Raw genomic sequence first — 14,253 nt, 5'->3', positions numbered from 1 at the left:
TTGAAAGTGATGACCCAACAACATATCAGTTACTGTTACATAGAGTACAGCATATAGCTGAGCCAGTGTAGCCCAGGCAGCTGTTTCAGCCATGGATGTGCAACATCCTAAATTGTCAGAAAATGCAAAAATGGTGGAAAGTGGTGGAAAATTGTTCCATGACGAAAGTATGCATATTTCCCCAGTTTTTTTCTGCCTTCTCATCATTAAAGTTAGTTAAGGAGGAAAATAACGCCTTCACAGCCTGAATGGAGGATGCTTTACATACGAGCAGTTCCACGGGGGACTCAAGTGTATTACCAGGAATGCACATAGTACCTAAACAATAGTGCAGGCTGCCTAGGCTAGAACCAGTGTAGAGCTAGACATACAGAGACAGAGAGATATGGAGACTATATGGCCATATGGTTTAGGTCTACGCTCTAAAAAAGTCTAGGTTAAAAACAACCCAATTTGGATCATTTGGTAACCAAGCGCTGGGTAAATATTGGACGGAACACACGCTGGGTTACTTTGACCCAGACAGCTGGGTCGCGTGAATAACCCAACAAGTTGAGTTGTTGGGATTACTCAAACATGGGTTAATTTAACCATCAATTGGGTATTTTTTACTCTCATGCTGGGTTGATTTAGCAGCTGGGTATTTTTTTGGCTATTTTCAGGAGGTGTGGCTTATTAGGGGTGTGGCTTTCAGCTAGATCTTATTGGCCAGCAGTTAACCCAGCAGTTTTTAAAGAAAACAACCCAACTAAGTAACGCAACCTTTGGGTCAACCAAACATATATCTATTTTTTTACACTGTATGTTTGTGGTTAGGGTTGACTGGCTTAAGGGGACCAGTGCTAACATGTGTTAATCTCTCCTGATCTTCATTCCCGTAACAGCTTTACATACTGTCCACTCATTACCTGGTATTTTCGAAGATGATATAGATGGTATAGATAGTAATTACATTTTATATGGGATTCATTGAAGTAGACACCAGAAAGTACACATTGTAATTTTGCAGTAACTACCAGTTGAATAGGACTATAAAATAAAGGGTGTTGTAATTGACTCAGGTGACGATGTGGCTCTGGATCCAGGTGGTGAACTTGTTGACACGGGTGTAGACGCCTGGTAGGTTGGGTCTGCCGCACCCCGCCCCCCAACTCACGATTCCTGTGAGGAACCATCGCCCCTCTGAGCCTGGGGCCCAGCACGACAGAGGACCCCCTGAGTCCCCCTGGGGAGGGCCAAAAGGGCACAGTAAGGGTAAGGATTAGGGCCTATGGGTAAAGGGGATAAGGGCAATAGACGATAAGGACATACTAAGAAAGAGGGCTAAATGGCACACTTAATGTAAAGGGCATAGAGGAATAGGAGCACACTAAGTCTGAGGGTGGTTGTGGGCCACTCACCCTGCAGGCGTCCCGCTGTCCAGAGGGGACTCCGGCACACAGCATGCGGGGCGAGACGGGGCCGTACCTCCTCTTACACTCACTCTGATCCAGGACAGAAACCTCCGCCTTCTGTAACGCTGTGGGAAGGGTCTTATCTGAGGAAAGAGTAGGGGAACATGATCTGTATGTGAGAGTCTTGTACACCAAACTCTGTATATCCATGGTTCTGTGTCTCACCCTCCTCAGAGCGGTACCCCCATCCTGTGACCCAGCAGCGGTGTGCATGTGTGAGGGTCTGTGAGGTGGCCGGCAGACACACGGGCTGGATGAGGAAACTGAGGGAGGGAGGCCAGGGGTTCCTCAGCTGCAGCAGGGCGATGTCATAGTCAAAGGTCAGCCTGTTGTAGTACTCGTGCACAACGATGCGCTGGATCTCTGCCACGTGCCTGGCACTACCCTGGTACAGCATACCCAGATGGGCACTCCACTGGCGTGGGTCTGACAGCCTAGGGAGCGTCAAGAGGAAGTGGTTAAAGGTCAAAGGTTATGGCTGAACAGGGATCATGTAAATAAACTTTATTCAATGAAGTGAAAAGCTACTGTCATTGCATTACTGTCATTGCCAGAGAAAAGTTGCATGTGGATGATGATGTTGGGCTGGGGTGAATCTGGTATCAGTCTGGTATCAGTGTGTACCTGGTCTACTTCTATTCACTACAGTAGTTATAACATGATCATAATGTGGTCAGTCAGTCTGTAGACTGCATACACACCTGTCCCTGCTGAAGCAGTGTGCTGCTGAGATGAGCCAAACAGAAGAGAGGACAGAGGCTCCACAGTACATGTAGCCAGAGAAGTGCAAGCTGACCTGCCATGGCCACTCCCCCTCCAGGGCATTGATTCCACCGACCACCCGAAGACCCGAGGCCGAGTCTACTTTCTTCGCAGTAGAGGACCGGCCACAGGCTGTGATGCAGATCGTTAATAAAACTTTGTGTGTGTGTGTGTGTGTGTGTGTGTGTGTGTGTGTGTGTGTGTGTGTGTGTGTGTGTGTGTGTGTGTGTGTGTGTGTACACATGCATGTCTCAATGTGTACATCATGTGTTTTTTTGTGTTTGTATGAATATCTCTGTCTGTGTGTGTATATAAATGTATGTTGGTGTGTGTGTGTAAAGTAACTGTTTGTCTGTGTGTAGTAAAGTACTGTACATGTGTGCTGAGTCACTTCTGTGACAGACAGGTCTGCCGCAGCCTTATTAAAAACGATAGCTCTATGAGGTGTGTGTGTGATCAAGGCCTAGGCCCCTCCAATCACAGCATATTACCAGTAAACACAGAGAGCCATTACAATCACAGCATATTACCAGTAAACACAGAGAGCAATTACATCACAGCATATTACCAGTAAACACAGAGAACCATTACAGTGGGGGCAGAACAGAGCTACAGGGAAGCAGCTACAGTACTACAGTACCCCACTAAATAACTGCAGCATAGTAAAAATACTGTAGATAAATGGTAGTGATTAAAGTGGTTTAGACTCAAGGTTGGATAATTTGTTTGTGTGTTTTTATATTGAGGTTTAGTTGCCATATATGGAATATGTTCACGATGTAGTTGAGATGAACCAAATGAATGGTTATGTTGTGGTTGAGTTGTGGTTGCGTTCTGGTTGAGGACTCACCACAGTCCCTCTCGTCACTATGGTCTGGGCAGTCGGTGACTCCATCACACCTGGCGTTCTTCTTCAGGATGCAGGACCCACTGTTACACCTGTACCTGATGTCAGAGCAGCTCGTCTCTGTACAGCACCAGGGAACACAAACTCAGTATACTCATCCACAATGGCAGATTAGTGGTACACACACATATGGACAGAGACATACATTACATGACCGTAAAGCGTATTAAAGAGCAAGAGCAGTGTGCCGGTTTCTTCTTTTTTTCTCATACACTACATGACCAAAAGTATGTGAACACCTGCTCGTCAAACATCTCATTCCAAAATCATGGGAATTAAATGGAGTTGGTCCCCCTTTTGCTGCTATAACAGCCTCCACTCTTCTGGGAAGGCTTTCCACTAGATGTTGGAAAATTTCTGCGTGGACTTAATTCCATTTAACCATGAGCATTCCTGAGGTCGGGCACTGATGTTGGGCGAATAGTCCTGGCTCGCAGTCGGCGTTCCAATTCATCCCAAAGGTGTTCGATGGGGTTGAGGTCCTCACTTTGTGCACGGGGGCATTGTTATGCTGAAACAGGAAAGGGTCTTCGCCAAACTGTTGGGAAAGGGGAAAGGGGGATACCTAGTCAGTTGTACATCTCGGAGATTCGATCCAGCAACCTTTTGGTTACTGGCCCAACGCTCTAACCACTGGCTACCTACCTTGCCACAAAGTTGGAAGCACAGAATCGTCTAGAATGTCATTGTATGCTGTAGCGTTAAGATTTCCCGTCACTGGAACTAAGGGACCTAGCCCGAACTATGAAAAACAGCCCCAGACCATTATTCCTCCTCCACCAATCTTTACAGTTGGCACTATACATTCAGGCAGGTAGCATTCTCCTGGCATCCGCCAAACCCAGATTCGTCTGTCGGACTGCCAGATGCTGAAATATGATTCATCACTCCAGAGAACGTCTTTCCACTGCTCCATAGTCCAATGTTGGCGAGCTTAACACCACTCCAGCCAACGCTTGGCATTGCCCATGGTGATCTTCGGCTTGTGTGCGGCTACTCGACCATGGAAACCCACTTCATGAAGCTCCCGACGAACAGTTCTTGTGCTGACGTTGCTTCCAGAGGCAGTTTGGAACTTGGTAGAGTGTTGCAAACGAGGACAGTTTTGTGAGCTTGTGTGTCCTACCACTTTGCAACTAATCCATTGTTGCTCCTAGACGTTTCCACTTCACAATAACAGAATTTACAGTTGACCGGAGAAGCTCTAGCAGAGCAGAAATTTGACAAATTGACTTGTTGGAAAGGTGGCATTCTATGACAGTGCCAAGTTGAAAGTCACTGAGCTCTTTAGTAAGGCCATTCTACTGCCAATGTTTGTCTATGAAAATTTTATGGCCGTGTGCTCAATTTTATACACCTGTCAGCAACGGGTGTGGCAGAAATATCCAAATGCACTAATTTGAAGGGATGTCCACATACTTTTGTATATATAGTGTACACATATATAAAAACAGGATAGGATTCCTTTCTACCCAGAGTGCAGTTGGTTTCGTCCCTGCCGTCATTGCAGTCTCTCTCTCCGTTGCACATGTACAGTGGGTGAAGAGGACTGGAGCCTCCACAGTTCTTACTAGGCCTTGCTGAACAGGAAAATATCAATTTAAAGGAATATATCAGTTCTTAACAACAATTTTGATGATGTCAATACTGAAGTTCTAGCATGTATGATGCTGTTGTTAATTCCTGTTTACATACCGCAGAAGACCTCATCACTCTCGTCCTGACAGTCGTCCAGGCCGTCACAGCGTCGGGTCTTCTCCACACACAGCCCTGTGGAGCACAGGAAATGGCCCTCTGCACAAGCTGGGGGAGACAGGGGTGAGGGAAGAGGAAGACAGCAGAGAGGGAAGGGGGAGACAGCGGAGAGGGAAGGGGGAGACAGGGGTGAGGGAACAGGGAGACAGGGGTGAGGGAACATGGAGACAGGGGTGAGGGAACATGGAGACAGGGGTGAGGGAACATGGAGACAGGGAACATGGAGATAGGGGTGAGGGAACATGGGAACAGGGGGTATAGTAGGAGAGAGGTGAGTGAGCAGTGTGGTTCCTCTACTGTCTCAGGACTATGGTAGTGAAATTAAAATGAATACATACATTAACAAGATGCAGATCCAGTGAAGGTGATGGGTAAGGAAGTAGAGAGAGAAGGAAGCAAGACAGAGGAAAAGGTCCTCATGAAGTTGTTACGTTGGCTGATGTTGAAGCTACTAGATTCGGCCTGGAAGGGTTGGTCAGAGCTCCGGGAGCTGCTGCGGAACTCCACCTCAGCGGTGGGGTCAGGGATACGGAACACTGTGGTGTGGCCTATGTAGCTTCCACAGTATCTATGGACACCAGCACACAATCAATCAATCAAATAACAAACCAATCTGGAAATCAATCTGTCCATCGGATCTGGAACACAACATACACATAGTCATTTTACCCCTACCTACATGTACAAATTATCTCGACTATCCTGTACCCCTGGACGTTGACTCGGTACCCCCTGTACACAGCCTTGTTATTGTTATTTAATTATGTTACTTTTTATAATTCTTTACTTTAGTTTATTTGGTAAATATTTTCTTAACTCTTTCTTGAACTGCATTGTTGGTTAAGGGCTTGTAAGTAAGCATTTCACGGTAAGGTCAACATCTGTTGTACTCGGCGCATGTGACAAATAAAGTTTGATTTGATTTAGATTTTAGGTTAAAACAGACAGTCACACACTCTTACATGATCTCCTTGACCTTCCACCAGCCGTGCTCACAGGCCGCTATGTCCTTCAGCTTCAGCACATAGTTCTGGAACTTCAGTGCCACTCCCAAAGAAATGTGGGGGGTCTGCGGACAACAACACATGACGTCTGTTGACATTTCATCAATATTTGTCAGTGGGGTGAATGTGAGCCAAATAGACTTAAATACCTGAAACCTCCATATGCAGGAGCACTGAGGGGGCAGCAGGCTGGGGTAGAAGGGACTGGTGATCTGACCGGAGAAATCTGGCTCTGCCTGAATCTTTACGGAAGTCACACGCTCTGGTAGGGAGACACACAGCAACGAGATAAAATATCAGTCTGTCAGTAGTATAGTATTATTGTGAGAGAATCTGTCTTACGTTCCTCAGCGATGGCCTGGAAGTGTCCTCTGAAGTGCTTGTTGCCCTGGGTCATCCTGAGGGACAGCAGCATGACGTTGGACGTGGAGACCAGAGACAGGGACTGGGACACGGGCTCACACACCCTGCAGGGTATGGGCAGTGTTAGAGACTGTTCGGTCGGTCGGTCGGGGGTTCTGTCAGTCTGTCTGTCTATTCACCTTCATCCGTAGATCCATCCATCCACAGTCACACTGACTCACCTGTAGAGAGTACGCCCCCTCATGGGCAGCAGGGCGTCGTACACGGTGAGGGCGTCGCTGACACAGTCGCTGGGCTCAATGTGCAGGGAGGTAATGGTGAGGCGGATCAGAGAGCCCGGGGTAGACGTCAGCTTGACGTAGCAGCTCAGACCTCCCCATGACGAGTAGACGTTTAGGGGAACACTGGCGCCTGGCAGGCTGGCATACAGCTTGTCCACACACTGAGAGCCTGTAGCACAGAGAGAGAGACAAGGGCTTTGGCTTGTACTCTTACTCTACCACAGCCATGCTAGTAAGTAGGAAGATACTGAACATAATGTGGCAATAAAACTAACAGATGAATTGAGTTAACTCACCTGCTGCAATTGATGTATAATCTGATCGTAGAGCAGCTGAGGAGAACAAAAAGAACATCAACAAAGGATATATAGAGATCACACAAACCTACACACACACTCCACAGACACACACCCCACAGACACACACCCCACACAAACCTACACACACACCCCACAGACACACACACACACACACCCCACAGACACACACACACACACACACCCCACAGACACACACACACACACCCCACACAAACCTACACACACAAACACCCCACAAACCTACACACACACCCCACAGACACACCCCCACAACCACACACACACACACCCCCCACAGACACACACATACACACACACACCCCACAGACACACACACACCCCACACAAACCTACACACACAAACACACCACAAACCTACACACACACCCCACAGACACACACCCCACAGACACACACACACACACACACCCCACAGACACACCCCCACAACCACACACACACACACCCCCCACAGACACACACATACACACACACACCCCACAGACACACACACACCCCACACAAACCTACACACACAAACACACCACAAACCCACACACACACCCCACAGACACACACACACAAACACCCCACAAACCTACACACACACCCCACAGACACACCCCCCACAGACACACACACACACACACACACACACACACACACACACACACACACACACACACACACACACACACACACACACACACACACACACACACACACACACACACACACACCCCACAGACACACACACACACACACACACACACACACACACACACACACACACACACACACACACACACACACACACACACACACCCCACAGACACACACACACACACTCACCATTAACAAGTATGGAATCTATGTCTACGGGCAGGCCCAGTAGGTACCCTACAGAGGACCTGTTCTTCAGGCTGGTGAGAACTGAGTCTCTGAGGATAGCTCCTACACACTCCTCACACACGGCTGGGGTCTTCAGTCTCGGCACCACAAACACCATCCAGAAATGCACCAGCAGACCACCCTTGTTATCACTGTGAGGAGATGTATGTGTGTACAGGGGTTTGTTCCAAACAAGCACTATACCATCTTATTCAACCAATCACTGACTGATTCACAGTGTACCTGAGGTCTGATATGGCGGTGAGTTTGTAGAGTTTGGACACTGAGGACATTCTGTACACACTGCTCACCTGTGGAGGGATACTATTAGTAACCATGAACATAATGAAGGACTTTTATTTCTACGCTATAGATATAGATATCGATATAAAGCTCCAAGCTTAGGGTGTGTGTTTGCTCAGTGTATTTGACCACTGCTGAAAACAGTCTCACACTCACCACGTGCTGTATCTTGTTTGCCATGGAAACAAACTCATGGGACTCTGCCTGGCGGTATTCGGGGATGAAATCTACGTTGGCAACGCGGAACATTCCGGCAAAATACACTCCGCTGTTGCTCTCCCTGCGAACTGGGAATAAATATACAATGTAATGAACTATTCAAGAAGATTTAGATAACTAAAACGTTTGTAAAAATGTGTACATGTGAGAAAGACATTGCGTTTAAGTCTCCATGTAAGTTAACTCACATATGAAGACCCAGAGCAGCGACCACACGATGACGACGACCACAAACACAACCACGGTGATGAGGATGGTCAGGTTCTGGAGGTTCCACAGAGGAGCCCAGCTCTTCCTGGGCAGCTGGGTCCTGACGCGTGACATACGTCTGGCCCTGCTGCGGCCGTTGTACCTCGTACACAGCCTCTGGAGGGTGTGGTCTACCGTGGCCACCTCCACAGTCACATCCTTAACCTGGAGATCATACAGCACATCAGCAACATGTAGCAGCATCTCCCCATGCTACAAGACACCAGAACAAATAGAGCATAAAGTTCCACTGTCTTTGTGGGCCAGTATACTGTAAGTTACCAACACTCTCAATCGTATCATCAACAGAGCGCAGACTGTTTAATATACGCAATATGTATGTACACTGTTGCTTATCAACCACAGATATCATGGTAACAAATGGTGTTTAATTACAGTTACAGTGGCACTTTATTTGCAGATATCATGGCACCGTTTGTTGCCATGATATCTGTGGTTGATAAGCAACAGTGTACATACAGTTGATGTCGGAAGTTTACATACACTTAGGTTGGAGTCATTAAAACTTGTTTTTCAACCACTCCACAAATTTCTTGTTAACAAACTATAGTTTTGGCAAGTCGGTTAGGACATCTACTTTGTGCATGACACAAGTCATTTTCCCAACAATTGTTTACAGACAGATGATTTCACTTATAATTCACTGTATCACAATTCCAGTGGGTCAGAAGTTTACATACACTAAGTTGACTGTGCCTTTAAACAACTTGGAAAATTCCAGAAAATTATGTCATGGCTTTAGAAGTTTCTGATAGACTAATTGACATAATTTGAGTCAATTGGATGTGTACCTGTGGATGTATTTCAAGGCCTACCTTCAAGCTCAGTGCCTCTTTGCTTGACATCATGGGAAAATCAAAAGAAATCAGCCAAGACCTCAGAAAAACATTGTAAACCTCCACAAGTCTGGTTCATCCTTGGGAGCAATTTCCAAACGCCTGAAGGTACCACATTCATTTGTACAAACAATAGTACGCAAGAATAAACACCATGGGACCACGCAGGCCGTCATACCGCTCAGGAAGGAGACGCGTTCTGTCTCTTAGAGATGAACGTACTTTGGTGCGAAAAGTGCAAATCAATCCCAGATCAACAGCAAAGGACCTTGTGAAGATGCTGGAGGAAACAGGTACAAAAGTATCTATTTCCATAGTAAACCGAGTCCTATATTGACATAACCAAAAAGGCTGCTCAGCAAGGAAGATGCCACTGCTCCAAAACCGCCATAAAAAAGCCAGACTACGGTTTGCAACTGCACATGGGGACAAAAATCGTACTTTTTGGAGAAATGTCCTCTAGTCTGATGAAACAAAAATAGAACTGTTTGGCCATAATGACCATCGTTATGTTTTGAGGAAAAAGGGGGAGACTTGCAAGCCGAAGAACACCATCCCAACCGTGAAGCATGGGGGTGGCAGTATCATGTTGTGGGGGTGCTTTGCTGCAGGAGGGACTGGTGCACAAAATAGATGGCATCACAAGGAAGGAAAATTATGTGGATATATTGAAGCAACATCTCAAGACGTCAGGAAGTTAAAGCTTGGTCGCAAATGGGTCTTCCAAATGGACAATGACCCCAAGCATACTTCCAAAGTTGTGGCAAAATAACTTAAGGACAACAAAGTCAAATTATTGGAGTGGCCATCACAAAGCCCTGACCTCAATCCTATAGAAAATGTGTGGGCAGAACTGAAAAAGCGTGTGCGAGCAATGAGGCCTACAACCTGACTCAGTTACACCAGCTCTGTCAGGAGGAATGGGCCAAAATTCACCCAACTTATTGTGGGAAGCTTGTGGAAGGCTACCCGAAACATTTGACCCAAGTTAAACAATTGAAAGGCAATGCTACCAAATACTAATTGAGTGTATGTAAACTTCTGACCACTGGGAATGTGATGAAAGAAATAAAAGCTGAAATAAATCACTCTCTCTACTATTATTCTGACATTACACATTCTTAAAATAAAGTGGTGATCCTAACTGACCTAAGATAGGGAATTTTTACTAGGATTAATTGTCAGGAATTGTGAAAGACTGAGTTTAAATGCATTTGGCTAAGGTGTATGTAAACTTCTGACTTCAACTGTACGTACATACTGCATATATTAAACAGTCTGCGCTCTGTTGATGATACAATACAACACAGATATTCAAATTAAATTGGCATGGCTCCAATTAAGTCATCCTGACACTTGGCGATCAAATAGATATGACCTTTTTTTCTCAAGGAAGGCGTACTAAACAGGAACTGTGACTAGTACTGTTCTTGGGGACTGGAGGGTCAGAAACCAATGGGTACGGTGGGGAAGGAAGGACTGGTCAAATGGCCAATGTTCAGACCCATTTCCATTTTTACTCGTGCTTAACGGCGGTGTAGGGAAAACTGGAGTCGACTATTGAAAGTAGCAGGGGAGTGAACGTTATTTATAATAAGGGTTACTGTAACGGCAGCCTTCCTCCTCTTCGTCTGAAGAGGAGGTGTAGCAGGGATCAGGCCAAGACGCAGCGTAGCTCGTGTTCAACATGTTTTAATAGACGAGACGAAAACGTGAACACTTACAAATAACAAAATAACAAACATGGCAAACCGAAACAGTCCTCTCTGGTGAAACGAACACAAAGACAGGAAACAACCACCCACAATCCCCAACACAAAACAAGTCACCTAAATATGATTCCCAATCAGAGACAACACAAAACACCTGCCTCTGATTGGGAACCATATTAGGCCAAACATAGAAACAGACAAACTAGACACACAACATAGAATGCCCACCCAGCTCACGTCCTGACCAACACTAAAACAAGCAAAACACACAAGAACTATGGTCAGAACGTGACAGTTACATTGAGAAAATCTTCCCTCTCAAAAATGAATGGCCCTCCCTTCAGCTAAATATATTTTACCTAAACCCTCCATGAACGCTTAAAACTAAAAAGTGACCCTATCCTATACCCCAAATAATAATTAAAACATAAAGTCGATAGCAGAGAACATGTCTACCGTTTACCCTCAATTCTTGTACAGACCAGAGCTTTAGATATGCAGTTTTAGAAACTGTTCTTCATCCTGTAAGCATTATATGGCAACGCAGGAATTTTGATAGCACACAGGGCTGCAGGCCAGAAGGTTGTTGGTTCGCAGACCACCATGGACAAGAGTAGGGGTGGAAAGACCTTTATAGTAAAAACATTGAGTGAATCTATGATCGTATTTGCAGGTCAGAGAAAAAAAATAATTTTATAAATATTTCATGCAATTCTATGTAATTTTACATATTAGCGGAATATTTTTTAATACCACACAAATTACCGAAATTGCAGAATGAACAGAAATAGGCCTACGTGCCTTTCTTATCATATTTCTCCAATGCCAAATCAGTGTGTCTTGTTTGCAATGAAACTGTCCCTGTTTGCAAATAATTAAATCTGAGATATTATTAGGAATCTGAGCATAGTACTTCCAAAAGTTAGGCCTACTTTTCCACCCTAGACAGCGTAGGCCTACCGACACAGAAACATTTAAGTTTTAACTGCTGGCTATTCTTCTGTGGCTTAACCCAACGACAGGTCACAAGTGTCTCCCTAAAAGCTGTCTGGGTTAAAACATGTATTGTACAGTCCCAGGCAAAGTTCATTTTTTGTCTCCTCGGCTATAGAAGGTTGTAGCTCAGCCTCATCCAACCTCAGCCTCAACCCCACATATCTACCCCAATCTCTCATATTTTTAATAAGTGCTTGATATATGGGGTGTGCCCAGAAGTCTGGAAAGAGTCAAAGGTTATTCCACTACCTAAGGATAAAAAAATCTGCAATCATTGGTTCTAATAGTTGTCCTATAAGCTTGCTGCCTGTGTTAAGTAAATTATTGGAAAAAATTGTATCAGTACAAATCAAGGATTATTTCTCATATAATGGTCTGATAACGGATTTCCAGCATGCATACAAAGAAGGGCATTCTATGAATACGGCCTTTACACAAATTGGAGAAGATTGGTTAAAGAGCATGGATGGCAGGAAGTTAGTTGGTGCACTGTTGGTAGATTTCAGTGCTTCTTTTGATGTAAATGATCATGAACTGTTACTAGGTAAACTCAAATGTTATGGTTTTACGTCAGAAGCTCTATCCTGGATGGAAAGCTATCTATCCAGGAGAAGGCAAAAAGTGTTCCTTAATGGTAGCTTTTCAAACAGTAAATATATACACTGTGGTGTTCCTCAAGGAAGCTGCCTAGGCCAACTTCTCTACTCTCTTTACTAATGATTTACCTTCAGTAATGAACAAAGCAAGAGTGGTAATGTATGCTCATGACTCTACAATGTATAGTGCAGCGTCAGAATGTAATGAGCTAACAGATGTACTGAGTAGTGAACAAAGAATGGTCTCTGAATTGGTTGATATGAACAAATTGGTGTTGAACATTTCTAAAACTAAATGTATTGTATTTGGTTGAAGATATGTGCTTGTTGATGATCCCCAATTGAATTTGTTGATGAATAGAACGCATGTAGAGCAAGTGAAAAAAATACGAAACTACTAGGCGTCATGTTGGACAAGGCTTTATCATGGTCAGAACACACACTACAGGTCAAAAGTTTTAGAACACCTACACATTCAAGGTTTTTTCTTTATTTTTACTATTTTCTACATTGTAGAATAATAGTGAAGACATCAAAACTATGAAATAACACATGTGGAATCATGTAGAAACCAAAAAAAGTGTTAAACAAATCTAAATATATTTTATATTTGAGATTCTTCAAACAGCCACCCTCTGCCTTGATGACAGCTTTGCACACGTTTGGCATTCTCTCAACCAGCTTCATCAGGTAGTCACCTGGAATGCATTTCAATTAACAGGTGTGGCTTGTTAAAAGTTAATTTGTGGAATTTCTTTCCTTCTTAATACGTTTGATCCAATCACTTGTGTTGTGACGGGGGGGGGGGGGGGGTATTGAAAGAGTAGGTGTTCTAAAACTTTTAACCGGTAGTGTAGATAATATTGTTATTAAGATGGGTAAGGAAATTTCTGTATAAGACAATGTTCAGAGTACTGTACGTCACATCTAGCACACTGAATCAGGTGATTCAATCCCTGGTCCTATCCCACTTAAATTACTGTCCAGTTATATGGTCAAAGAAAAAGAAATCAGCAAAGAAATCACTCAAAACAGGGCTGCTAGCTCTTCATTGCTCTATCCAAATGAATGCATCAGAATCTCTCATGGCTTCACATTGTAAACAAATTACTATCCAGTCTTCTGATTTTCTTTAGGAATGTTATAGATTTTTTTTAAACACACAGTATTTTTCAGGCCAGTTAGTACATAATAGCAACATGCATAACCAACAAACCAGACAGGTAAGTTCAGGGCATCTAAGACAACCCAAGCCAAGGACAAATCGACTTAAATCTACAGTTTTATATAGAGCCATAGCTGAATGGAACTCTAAACCAATGCATATTTCTAAGGCAAAAACTAAATCCACCTTCAAGAAAAAAATGTAAGACTGTCACGTCCTGACCATAGTGCTTATGTGTTTTGCTTGTTTTAGTGTTGGTCAGGACGTGAGCCGGGTGGGCATTCTATGTTGTGTGTCTAGTTTGTCTGTTTCTGTGTTCAGCCTAATATGGTTCTCAATCAGAGGCAGCTGTCAATCGTTGTCCCTGATTGAGAATCATATATAGGTGGCTTGTTTTGTGTTGGGATTTTGTGGGTGGT

At 44.5% G+C, this 14,253-nt stretch overlaps 1 protein-coding gene across 1 annotated transcript; it reads right to left on the bottom strand.

Moving 5' to 3' along the window:
* On the bottom strand, positions 1–8,667 carry tmprss7 (transmembrane serine protease 7). Its single transcript, XM_071414535.1, has 17 exons — positions 8,448–8,667; positions 8,197–8,327; positions 7,981–8,048; positions 7,699–7,889; positions 6,823–6,858; positions 6,467–6,695; positions 6,225–6,349; positions 6,032–6,144; positions 5,841–5,947; positions 5,310–5,446; positions 4,819–4,926; positions 4,596–4,703; positions 3,067–3,183; positions 2,156–2,348; positions 1,620–1,888; positions 1,401–1,537; positions 1–1,225 (listed from the first exon to the last, which is right to left on the bottom strand). Exons 1-17 carry the CDS (start codon positions 8,581–8,583, stop codon positions 1,058–1,060), a joined length of 2,373 nt encoding a protein of 790 aa, XP_071270636.1. The 5' UTR covers positions 8,584–8,667; the 3' UTR covers positions 1–1,057.
* Between the last annotated feature and the right edge of the window lie 5,586 nt (positions 8,668–14,253).

Source organism: Salvelinus alpinus, chromosome 8 (genome assembly GCF_045679555.1).
Source record: "Salvelinus alpinus chromosome 8, SLU_Salpinus.1, whole genome shotgun sequence".
Lineage (NCBI taxonomy): Eukaryota > Metazoa > Chordata > Actinopteri > Salmoniformes > Salmonidae > Salvelinus > Salvelinus alpinus.
Note: the sequence above shows the minus strand (reverse complement) of the source record. Positions and strands in the feature narration are given on the sequence as shown.